Genomic DNA, 13,487 nt, shown 5'->3' with positions numbered 1-13,487 from the left:
ACAACAAGTATCAAAATAGTATACTGTATTTTGTGTTTGTGACTCACAGTAAGAAGGTCGCTGGTCAGTTGGCATTTCTGAATTGATTAACTAAATTGGCCGTACTAAATTGGCCGTACTCTTTGAGTGTGAATGGGTGTGTATGGATGTTTCCCAGTCTTGGGTTGCAGCTGGAAGGGCATCCGCTGCATGAAACATATACTGGATAAGTTGGCAGTTCATTCTGCTGTGGCGACCCCTAATTAATAAAGGGACTAAGCCGAAATTGAATGAATGAATGAATGAATAAAATCTTCAAAACATAATGTTAAAACATGTTTCTGTAAGCTACTAAAATCTCCAGTTTTGGTGATTTCCATAAATCATGTTTTTTGCAAATGTACTCTTCAATACACATCATAAAACCTGAAGAATTGTACACTATACTGCAATTATATGTTTCTGGTCTTAGCATTGTTCAGTATACTTTTTTATTGGTTGTGGAGTTGCTCCCAAACATACCCATGCCAATTGTCTGTTATTTTCATTGTGTGTTGCATAAATTCCATCCAAACTCCAATCATTAACCACCTTCTTAATCACTTCTCTGTTCTGATCTCAAGCCTTGGCAAATAACTGAGAAAGCACCAATCAGAGGCCACATTTTTATGATGTCATCATGTAGACTTACAAGTATTTTAAAAATACAAAAAAACAAGACACTGAAGTATTTGATACAATATATTAACCCATTTTCATCAACCCATAAAATACAAATTACAAAATACTATTTTGTATTTGAAGTACGTATTTGAAATACATGTATCATAAATACTGCCCATCCCTGTATATGTATATAATATTTAGACAGTAGTTCAAATAATTAAATAAAATACTTCTTTTGTTTTAAAAATAGTACATTTATATCTAAAGACCTTTTTAATCTGACTTTTAATTTTAAAACAAGAATCTGAGGTCCTTGTTGATTTGTATAAATCAGTCTGTGGAAGAAACTGAACATTATTTACAATAGTTTTCATCCAGAGGTTGGCAGTGCGTTCCAAAGGGGATATATGGCAGTCATATTGAAGGGCCCCAAAGGAGTTTGAAGGATAAAACCGATGAACACTATGAGGCATGATCCTTTGTGAAGCGTAGTTGTTTGCTGTCACACACTGTGTTCAATTCAAAAGTGCTCATTCCTTTGCTTTACTCCCTTCAGGGGGACCTTCAAATAGATTAGAGCATATGAGCCCTTCTGAATGGAACCTACCGAGAATAGCCCCACACGGAATCTGCACACGCTAATTTCAGCAGATTTTCCACAGATTTTCAGCAGATTTCAGCAGATTTTTGGCACATCATTATTTCTGTTAATTTTCTTGAGTAAATTAATTAATTAATTAATTAATTGTACATGTTTAGATGAACTATCCACACAAGTAAAAGTTAAAGTGATCACAAAATCTAAAAGATCATGTCATGTAATTTTTTTCTCATTATCCGGGGCCGGTGTCTTGACATTTTATCCTACCCATCAGATAATGCTACCAGCACTGTATTTGAATGGTTCTGAGGTTGGGGTTAGGGATTGGGTAGGTTAGGGCGATATTACAGGTTCATGTCACACTACTCCACAGTAAACTTTACACTGGCAGCAAAATCTGGTAGCATATTGCGTCATCAAAATGTGCTACCTACTGTACTCTTTGAATGGGTGGTGGGACAATCTGACAAGGTAAATTGACAGAACGCTGGATCATAGGGGCAGCAATCTCAAGATAAAACCCCAAACTCTTGTATTCAAGATCTTGTCTTTTTGGTCATGACCCAAAGCTCATGATCATAAGTGATCATAAGTCAACGTAGATTGACCAGTAAATCAAGAGTTGTGCCTTTTGGCTCAGCTCCTTCTTTACCACAATGGACCGATACATCGACCACATTACTGCTGCCGCTGCACCAATCCACTTGTCAATCTCACATCCCAAAACCTCCAAAGTCCATTTTGAACAAAACCTCAAAATAAATGAACTCCTCCACCTGGGGCAATGACTCTCCTCCAACCTGGTGTTGAGAGGTCATCTTTTTCTGGTCAAACAGCAAGGCTTCAGACTTGGAGGTGCTGATTCCCATCCCTGCCGTTTTACACTCTGCTCAGGCTAAACCATGGCATGCTTCCAAGGTTTTACAACAGTGTTGGCAGACATCTTTCTGCCAATTATTGAAAAAGTTCGGTGAAATTTGGATGAGAAACACAGGAGAAACTATTTTTCAGCATAAAAGGATTTTGTATTATATTCTATATTTTTTATTTTACAAAATTCTGTAAAAGTATGTAAGTAAAATCTCATATTGTTGGGATTACCGTCTTCTAGACTAAAAAATGGAACCATTTTAATAGATGTAAAAAACTAACAGTGACTGCTAGCTAGTTTTGGGGAAAACATGACACAGCGGGTTAGTTGTAACAGGATGTTACAAATAAGGCACACACAGTTGGACACCAATTAAACTAACAAAATAATTGTTAAATTTTGAGTGTAATGTTGAGAACTTCTTAAATAAATGTTTTTTAATAGAAAATATTTTTTATAATAGAAAAAAAAGGTATTTTATTACTAATAATACAAATAAATGCATTGTATAATAATGGATAATAATGCAAATAAATCCAAATGTGTTTATCCATTCATTTATTTTCTTGCTGAGTCCCTTTATTAATCTAGGGTCGCCACAGCGGAATGAACCACCAACTTATCCAGCACATGTTTTACGCAGCGGATGCCCTTCCAGCCTCATTCACACACATACACTAGGGACAATTTAGCCTATCCAATTCACCTATACCTCACCTATAGTCTTTGGACTGTGGGGGAAACCGAAGCAAACCCATGCAAACTCAGGGAGAACATGCAAACCCCTTACAGAAACGCCAACTGACCCACCCGAGGCTCGAACCTGTGACCTTCTTGCTGTGAGGTGACAGCACTACCTACTGCGCCACTGCGTCACTTGTGTTTATCCAATAAAAAAATTGGATTGGATAAAAAATTGAGTTGAGTACAGAGGAAATATACTATTTAAAATATACTGAATTTAAATTAATTTGGTGAAATCTGACTTTGTAAGCATGTGTTACAACTAACCCTCTGTCTGATACAAATTGCCCCACAGGTGGGGTAAACAGTAACGTTTTTACTCCAGGCACTTTGGGCAATACTGCACAGAAACCTTTTTTTTTAATTTTATTTGCTGAACATTTACAGTCAAATACATACTTACAACTAATAAATAAAACTTACAATAGGACATTCACATTTTAGCATAATATCTGTAAGCAAAGTAACAAAAAGAAAAAAAGAAGGATTAAAAAAAAAAAACAAAGAACAAGAGCAGTAACATAATTACTATAGAGCAGAGGAGTTTCGTTTTTGGAGTATATTCACAGTTCTGGTCACTTTACGACTTAAAAGTCGTTTAAGAGTTCCAAAATAAATTTTTTAAATCAGCCTTGAAATGGAAGATTTCCTCTCCGGCCATTTACACTTGTGTATATGAAACTTGCCTAATAATATCAAAAGATTTAACATAAACAGGAGATTCTTATCTATATCTTTTTTATCTATGTAAAATATGACATCTCTTTTCTTTATATTAATTCTATAAACACTCAGTATATTAAATAGACATTCAACATCAAACCAAAATTATTTAACATACATACAATCAAAAAACAGTCTCAACATCAATTGCACAAAAAAACAACACAAGATTCAGAAAGATCAACTTCATATCTCTTGAGAAATTGGTTGGTTGGATATATACTATGTATAGTTTTAAAGTAGATTTCACTGACTTTATTAGTGACACAATGTTCGTTGTTATAAGTCCAGATCAAGTTCTAATTGATATTCTCAAATTGGTCATTCCAAAAATACTTGTGTCTAAAAGTTGCAGGATAATGAGCCAAACTTCTAAGAAATTTATTATTACATTTTCTATCTTTGATATCAATACCATCTAATAAAATCTCATTTTAACTGTTATTTGGTTCACTGTACCCCTGCAACCTCACAGAAATCAAAGGTCTGTCCATCGTATTTTAGTGCTCATTTGTAGGAGAGGCTTGTGTGTTCTTGCTAAAAAAAATATGGTTTGTCTAAGCCCATTACTTTCTTCATTATTTGGCCGAAAACAAAAATCAGAATCAGTTTTATTGCTAAATGTGCTACACGCACAAGGAATTTGTTTTAGCTACAGAAGCTTCCAGTGTACATAAAGTGACAAGTGACCAACACAAAATAAATAAATATGAAAAAAAAAAAAACACGCTAAACATTAAACAGAGATGCAGTTAGTCAAAAAATCTGGATGCTGAATTGAGTGTACAGATTTGTTATAAATATACAGGTTATAATGTGCTGTGTACAAATGCGAATGGAGAAGGTATTGCATTGTATATTGATATAAGGTGCTGTGTACAAGTGCGTATGAGAAAGTATTGCACATATTTATTGCACAGTAGGGGAATATTTAACTGTTCATAAGGTAGATCGCCTGAGGAAAGAAACTTTTCCTGTGTCTGGCTGTTTTTGTGCTTGGTGCTCTGAAGCGCCGACCAGACGGTAACAGTTCGAACAGGTAGTGTGCTGGGTGTGAGGCGTCCAGAGTGATTTTGCGAGCTCTTTTACTCACTCTGGAAGAGTACAGTTCTTGAAGTGTAGGAAGGGTAGTGCCAGTGATTCGTTCAGCAGTCCGGACTATTCGCTGTAGTCTACGGAGGTCGGTTTTGGCAGCTGAGCCGAACCAGACGGTGATTGAAGTGCAGAGGATGGATTGGACGACAGCTGAGTAGAACTGTACGAGCAGCTCCTGTGGCAGGTTGAACTTCCTCAGCTGACGAAGGAAGTACAGTCTCTGCTGGGCTTTCTTCACAATAGAGTCTATATGAGTGTCCCACTTCAGATCCTGAGAGATGGTGGTGCCCAGGAACCTGAATGACTCTACTGCAGCCACAGTGCTGTTCATGATGGTGAGTGGAGGGAGTGCAGGGGGGTTTCTCCTAAAGTCCACTATCATCTCCACTGTTTTGAGCATGTTCAGCTCCAGGTTGTTGAATCTGCACCATAAAGCCAGCCGCTCCACCTCCTGTCTGTATGCAGACTCGTCACCGTTCCGGATGAGGCCGATAACAGTGGTGTCGTCTGCAAACTTAATGAGTTTGATGGAGGGGTCTTTTGCGGTGCAGTCATTGGTGTACAGGGAGAAGAGCAGTGGGGAGAAAACACATCCCTGGGGGGCACCAGTGCTGATGGTATGGCTGTCGGATGTGATTTTGCCCATTCTGACTAGCTGCTGCCTATCTGTCAGAAAGCTGGTGATCCATTGACAGACAGAGCTAGGAACAGAGAGCTGGGCCAGTTTGTACTCAAGCAGTGATGGACGATGGTGTTAAAGGCAGAACTGAAGTCCACAAACAGAATCCTTGCGTAGTTCCCTGGTTTGTCCAGATGTTGTAGGGTATAATGCAGTCCCATGTTGACTGCATCATCCACAGACCGGTTTGCTAGGCGAACTGCAGGGGATCCAGCAGGGGTCCAGTGATGTCCTTCAGATTTGCTAGCACCAGTCTTTCGAATGACTTCATGGCCACAGATGTTAAGGCAACAGGTCTGTAGTCATTGAGTCCTGTGAACTTTCGCTTCTTCGGGATCGGGATGATAGTGGAGCGCTTAAAAAGTTTTACTTTATGCCCCTGTAGCCCTATTGGCTACAAATTATTTAAATCATAGCCACTAATTTGTTAATTAGTCTACTTTTTGAGTCATTATTTGCTCATATATCATAATTACATTAAATTAATATATATATATATAATATATAATATAAAATAAAATACATTAAAACATTTAAAATATAGTAATAAATATATTTATTTTCAATCAATACTGTATATAACATTGACTTTAAGTAATGAGTAATTTAAAAAAACTATTTTACCACTACCACTATTCAGTATGCGGCTACATATATTTCACACTACATATTATATTCAAACAGTAACAGTAACGTATATTTTACAGTCTATGCTCTGTACAAGTGCGTTAGAATTCCATCCCGCCCCTTTTCCGCTCTTTCTCCTTCCGAACGGACCAATCACCATCCACGCTCTGTGACAGCTGACCAATCAGAGACGGTCTTGCGTTCTGCTGCGAGCTTTATATTTCCGGGGCTGCTTCAGGAATGTAAACTATTCAACATGGAGACAGTTGATAAGCTGGAGGCGATGGTAAGCTGTTTTTTTTCCCTCAGTTAAACCTTTACATCAAATGTTTTTGCGTACAACGCGGTTGCATGCGATTAGTTGGTAATAACACCTGCGTTTTTATGTTAGACAAGGTGATGTAGAGTAAAACACGAAGAACTGCATGTTATGTATTTGCCTCTGACTTTCCCTTAGGTTGGAGGGGAGAAAATTACGAAAAACATGTCGCTGGATGGCTAGCTAGTGCCACTGCTAATGCAGCATTCAGTCGTTTTTAACGCAACCATCAGTCTACGTATTATTAAATGAGTGTGATGTGCATATTTCATAACGAAGTCATGATATCCAGGGCAAAAATATTGATTTAGCTGGATAGCTGGTGTGTGTGAATCGGCGGTGAGGGGACTGCGGGTGCGGGAGGGCCTGTGCGCGTGTCCGCGAGACTGCGCGCTGCAGCACCAACTTTATTTCTTACCGTACGAGATATTAATATATGTGTAAATTGTGAGGGCTTTGTGAACACGAGTAGCGAGAATATCGCTTAAGTATTGCTGTTAGGAACAGATAGTTTACACTAAATGTGTCTATTGGTTTTGAAAGACGCTTTGCAAATTGTAAGTCTTGCTCCTTGTAAGTTTGCATGCATGTAAATACATTTTATTAATGCCACCTTCGTCTTTTAGTGATTTAACTAAAACATTAAACATGCATTAATGTTTATATATTTTTAATGAGTTTAAATCTCATTAGATAGTTAGGTGGCATTAGGGGGTGTAGTATTTATAACATTAGTAACTTTATTTATTTTATATTAACATTTTATCTAACATTAGTAACTTTATTTATTTTATATATATATATATATATATATATATATATATATATATATATATATATATATATATATATATATATATATATATAATCATCTAGATAGATAGATAGATAGATAGATAGATGCATATACATACATACAGCATATTTCGTTTTATGACCTAATGAAAATTTTACTGTCTTTTTAAAAGGTATATTAAATTACAAGGTAATACAGGCCCGTAGCCAGCTTGGTGAAAGAGGTGGTTCTTTTTTCGCGAAAAGTGGACCTTTTTGCAGTTATTCTGACCTTTTTGCAGTTATCACCTCATTTTCTTTTTAATTATGAGGTTTAAATACTGCATTTTAGTGACGTTTTAAGCACAATTTTTTCTGGTTTAAGCTTGTTAGATGGTCATCACAACCACACTTTTTGATTTACCAAAAATATATCCTAAATATTTACAGTAAATTAATATTGCATCATTAGAAAAAAATTAGGAATCTGTTAAAGTTTTAAATTAAAAACTGTAGCCTTTCTCGTTTATTAGGCAAATAACAAACTGGCCAGCACATTCAAGTGTCTCAGTCAGAATTTGGCCCTTTGAATAATAAAACATTTAAAACATTATTATAATAATAATAATGTCAAGCTTCATGATTTTTCTAGCCTCTCTTGTAAAAAAAGTAAATTGGAAAATTCATGGATAACAACATTAGTCAAATTGGTATTTAAATTAATTTTAATAGGGGCCACTTTTGGTGCTTCACATTTTATTGGTCATTTTTCAAGAATAAAGTCAATGGTTTTGAATAAAAGTTACTTGTAAAAGTTTTCCTTACTTTAAAAACATTGTTAACAAAGTACAAGATTACTTCACTTGCATCAGATTGTATATTTTCTTGCACAGATGGATTTTGGACTCATGAAAAATAATAGTATGCATCGGCCAAAACTGATTAGCTATAGTCACACCAAAGAGACAGCCAACAGAGGATTCTTCTTGGTCTTAAAGCTTTCTTAGATGGGTAATTTTCACAATTTATGTTGGCATAGCAGTCAAAATAGGAAAGATGAGCTCTGGTCTGGTCTGAGTCAAATTCTGGACCTTTGTAAGTAAGGGGTGGGTCTTTTGAACCACCCGAACCCCTCCGGGCTACAGGCTTGTAAAATAAGGTCACATTTAAACAGCACCTTGTTGTACCTTATTGAAATGAATAAGTAGATATACCAAATGTCCATTAAGAAATGAAATTGTGAAGAAGCTCCAAATTGATAAAGTAGAATTATTAAAAATATAAAATTGTCGAACTTTCCCAAGCTATTAAGCTGCCTATTAGACTTATTTCCATTTCTATAAAACATCTACACATCTAGATCCTAGTACTGCAGTGGTTTTGTTTCTAATGTTGATTTGACGACTAATTTTCTTCTCAGGCTTTTAATTTAAGTATTTCAGCATGCAAAAGGAGCACCCTGATTGTGTACTGTCTGTCCAGTGCCCCTTTTATATTGTACTACTGATAACCCAGTTATTAAAGCAGTGCAATGTTAAAAGGGCATTGGCCAGGGATTGTTCTCAAAGGTTGGGTCATCAGCGTGGCTGGTCCTCAAGTGCTGTTAACAGGTGCTCTGACTTCATTGCACTACTGTATTGGACAGCTAGCAGTGCAATAGTATTGTCAAAGCGTCTGAGAGCAGCTTTGCACAGTGAGTTTGAAAAGGTTCGCCATCTCCTATTGCTTGTTTGTTTTCTTTGTTTTTCAGGTCATTTAAGAATTAATCCTAATTCTTGGGACCCTATCAGTATTGCCTCTGCTGTCCACTGTGTTGAGAGTAGTGCAATATTGCTAATAGGGTTTCAGGTTTTAGGTTGGACCTTCAGTCATGGGCAAAGAAATGCTAAAGTGTGTGAGCAGCAATCAACTTGAATCATCTCGTCAATGTTTAAACTAAAGTATGCTGTGGTTTTTACATGCTAGAGTGTGTATGGAAAGTGATCAGAACCAAAATGATTAAAACAATATGTGTGAAATTTGTCAACGCACAGTTTGATGACATTTTTTACATGTTTGTTTAGTGTACATCACATCGACCCATATTTTGGCTGTTCAAGCTACAATTTAAGGTCTTAAAGGTCTCGTGAAGTGCTTTGAAATTTGCATTTTTTTTTTTATTTGATGTTTTGACATCTCTACAAACACGAAGAGAGGGTTGGGTGTAGTAGCTTCTCCCCTTTTAAAAACAGCCAATAGCTTTTCGTTTTATCAAAGCTCTGCCAGTGAGATGAGCTCAAGCGCACCTAATGAAAAGTAAATGAGAAGCGTCTTCAAGGGGGCGGGGCATGTCAGATACTACAGAGCATTTGATTGGTCAAGATTTGATGACAGACTAAAGATTGATGCGATTTGTAAAAAAAAAAATCCATTGATTCATTTAGGCGGAATTGACCAGGTTAATATGAATTTTGTCACTGTTTGTAGCACACTAGTTAACAGATATTCTTAAAACAAACATACTTATGCTAACCTCATAAAAAAAAGAATTAAGATGCATGTAAATCTTGTTTACATAAGTACACTGACATGTATTAATGTTTGGAGGAATAAACACTGGACCTTTCTAGTGAACATGTTGAGTGCCTGTACATAGAGTGCAGTACACTTTGAAAGTTGTATATTTGCTTTTTCCTGAATGATGTGTCCTTGTAGTTCCAGAAAGCAGAAGCTGATATCGAATATGTGGAAAAGAGGCTTAAATTTGACTTCATGGCCAATGCGCGAGAAGCTGGCACATTTGAGGTAAGTTCCCATCTGTTTGTGAATTTTAAATGGTGACATGAGGGCCGATCATACTGAACACCCTTTTCCATTCTGAGAAGCCAAGGCGAACCAATTGCCTTTTATTGTTTACAAAAAAAAAAAAAAAACTTTTTTTTTACGTCGCTAGACTGAATCAACAACTGAATCCGCTGCCAAAGTCCCTTTAAGGCAACTCATTTCACTCGGTGGCCATCTTTGAAACCTCTCAGGCTGTATGCTCGGGCATTTTGTTAGAATAAGGAAACATCAAATTCTCCAAAATTGCTTGCGTATAAATTTAATATTAGTAAACGCCAACAAAATAAATAAGATCTTACTCTATAAGATGTTAATATTAGGTTAGATTTAGGTTGCCAGCGTCTAAGGACAATGTTATTTTGATGTCCAATAATGATGTGAAATGAAGTTGATATTTGGTTGATTTTAGGTTGTGTTGGAAAGTGAATAAAGTCCAATGTCGAGCCAACATCTTAAACCAACGTCATATTGACGTCACATACTGACAGTTATTCTGCAGGTATGGCTATCAAAATCCGACGTCTAATAGATGTTATAGTGGTAACGTCCACACACCGTCAAGCTGTAACGTCATTAGATGTTGATGTATTGTTGTTTTTAGGTAGGGTTGGAAAAATGCAACGTCTGTCCGATGTTGGACATTGATGTTGGGTTCTGACGTCAACCCATTTTTTTATGTTCATACAAAATGCAACGTCCCACGTCATTAAGGTATAACGTTATGTTGACATCCCGTGCCTGCTGGGTTTAGTTTCATTTCTAAATGTTCGAATCACACAAAATCTGCAGAAACTCAGGTCTGGACCAAGACCCTCCCCTGAAGAATCATCAGTCTATAGCGATCGATGATTGGCTCCTGTACTAGAAGGCAGGGCTTCATTCGCCATATTGACCGTTACACTTTTCCCCCATTCAAAACTATATGAGTGACATGTCTTGTGTATTCTGTAGTGTTTGGTATTGTGCACGAGCGTTTCTGTTGATATTGTTAGAATTGTAATATTTAAAACATTGTGATATTCAAGATTTCAAGTCATACAGCTCCGGATAACACTGCTGTCACCTCAACGGAACCCCGACTCTGCTTCCATTTGATTGGAGAATGAAAAAGAGACAATTAAAGTAGTCTAGTTTTTCCGCTCAGTTGACCTTTTTTTTTTTTTTTTTTTTCTCCCTTTCCTCCAACTGCAGTGGCAAAAATGTGAGGCACAGCAGGCCGTTAAAATGCAAGGGGCACATAATCAGTTTGCAGAACTCTTGCGGCCATTAGTAAACCATTCAAAAAAGGCACCTCTCAACGAAAAAAAGCACATTCAGTGTGATTAAGGCTTAAGTCTTTCTTTCTAAATTTGTGGTTGTGGTTTTTCAGGGAAGCCCCGTTGAGTTGCTGGAGAATCTGTCGGCGATCAAAGCACGTCATGTGGCTCTGTGTGCACAGGTGGAAGAGATCGCGGCAGAACAGAAACGATCCATGGACTCCATACGAGCTCATCTGGACACCACAGTGCAGCTGGTTCAACAACTGCAGAACACGGCAGATGTGCAGGTGTTTATTCACTAGTGCAGCTACAGACTATATCGAACAATCCATAGCGTTAGTGCCAAGTGTTTTTACACTACAGCCCAGACGATAGTTTTACCATGGTTAAAGGATGTTCTTCAGAGAGAAAAAAAAGGTAATTTATTTTGGTTTTTGAGTTAGGACTGTGTGTCCTAAATTTAAAATCTTGTGTTGAAGGTTCCACCACTGACAGAAGAAGAACAAGAAGCAAGAGATGCTCTCTGCTCATCCGTTGCTGCTTTAAATGTAGAGGTTAGCATTTCTAATTTTATTATTAATTCTATTCAATTCAACTTTATTTCTATAGCGCTTTTACAATGTACTGGAACAGTGTAGTTCAGTTTTTAGTGTTTAAATTCAGTTCAGTTTAGTTATTAGTCAGTTATTAATTACATTTTTACTATTATTAGAGTTCTTATCAACATTGAAGGCAGCTTAATGTTTTCAAGTCAAGCCTGAAATTATTCATAGCCCTGACAAATGCTGATTTAGTTACTTTTAATTCAACCAGCAAGTTTTTTTCCCCCTCCAAAAGACAATAAGACTATAAACAAGATGCATCATTGTGGGAAAAATATTTTTTACATTATTGATGAATAATTTGGGGCTTGACTAACTTTTTCTTCTGTCACCTTTTGATGAATTCAGTTAATCTCTGCTCAATAAAATGAATACTTACTTTAAATACAAAAACTGACTGTAAACTTAAAGCAGATACACACCGGGACAATTGCATGTGATTATCACGAATGCCTCATGACTATACAAAAGGTGCAAATGTGAGTGCGCACACTGATGCACAAAACACAAGAAATAAGTGATAAAAACATAAAAAAATAAGTAAATAAAATTTGCCATCCATTGATATTGGGGGTTTTGTTCACACGTGTTGAGCAGCTGAGGTGACCGTAAAACATGTCTTTTGTGACACTCAAGAAAAAAAAAAAACAGTCTAGCCGAGCACAAAGGAATTACAGATCAAGTAAGATTCGATGGCTAGTTTAATTTCACCAAAACTTATTTCAAGCCCCATTACTTTTTAAAACTGATTTATTTTTAATCTTTTTATAAAGGCCATGGCTACATCAGAACCTCAATCCCACGCACAGTCTGAAGGTAAGGACAAAATCAATCAACACAATGCTCCCATAACATCATCTAACAGCATCTTTCATAAGCATCTCAATAATTGTAACGTATAGCCGTTTTTGTCCCTCTCACAGCACAAAACATCCATGAGATGTGTCTGAGAAGACATTTGAGACAGTCCCGCGAAGTGTACGTGGTAAACTTCGAAACTGAAAGCCCTCAACACTCTCTATAAGCAGTTTATTTGAGCACTTCTCCGATAGAGCAGGTTTGTCTGGTCATATTTGCGCAAACACGCCACCTTTAAACCCCGAGCCATTTACCTGATTAATAATAGACAATCACTGACCACATGATTTGGATTATTAGTGATGCTAAATATCCTCATTCGTGTTTCCTCCAGGGGGCCAATAAGCACTCAGAGGATGAAGAAGTTAAACCTGAAAATCAACGAATTCGTGCACTGAAACTTTACAGCACCTTAAGCTCATTGAACTTGATAAAAAAGGACTTGTGTCATTGCTGGCCAAAGACTGAAAAATGGACCAAAAAGAGTGCAAAGCTTCCAGTTTCTTCCACATATCTACTGATTGGACCAATGAAGAGCACTAGAAAGCATTTCAAAAACCCTGCGTTCACAACAAGTACAATCAAGACTGCGTATGTTAACAAAGATTCAATTTTATCAGTCATTTTTTGGAATAAACATATTTTGGCCCCTTTATGCTGCTCAATTTAAATTATATCACGACCTGTTGTGGAATTATTAGACTTGTACAAGAAAGAAGGTGTACAGCATTAGTTATATATATATGTTTTGGAAACCGCTGTTTGTGTAATTGCAGATAGATGAAGGAAAGGAGACGGCATTTGAACATGAATTCGTGTGTTCATTTTTCCAGGTCATGTATGCAATAAATTCTCTTTTTGTATGCA

The 13,487-nt window shown here is 36.8% G+C and overlaps 1 protein-coding gene across 1 annotated transcript; it reads left to right on the top strand.

Annotated features, from left to right (window-relative positions):
* The first annotated feature begins 6,195 nt into the window (after window positions 1–6,195).
* ska2 (spindle and kinetochore associated complex subunit 2) lies at window positions 6,196–13,483 on the top strand. Its single transcript, XM_056467339.1, is given in 9 exon segments — window positions 6,196–6,271; window positions 9,773–9,862; window positions 11,271–11,447; window positions 11,640–11,714; window positions 12,536–12,578; window positions 12,686–12,697; window positions 12,700–12,815; window positions 12,950–13,006; window positions 13,008–13,483. Coding segments are annotated over 9 exon segments (681 nt in total). The 5' UTR covers window positions 6,196–6,241; the 3' UTR covers window positions 13,089–13,483.
* Window positions 13,484–13,487: the final 4 nt, after the last annotated feature.

Source organism: Danio aesculapii, chromosome 10, assembly GCF_903798145.1.
Source record: "Danio aesculapii chromosome 10, fDanAes4.1, whole genome shotgun sequence".
Classification (NCBI taxonomy): Eukaryota; Metazoa; Chordata; class Actinopteri; order Cypriniformes; family Danionidae; genus Danio; species Danio aesculapii.
Note: the sequence above shows the minus strand (reverse complement) of the source record. Positions and strands in the feature narration are given on the sequence as shown.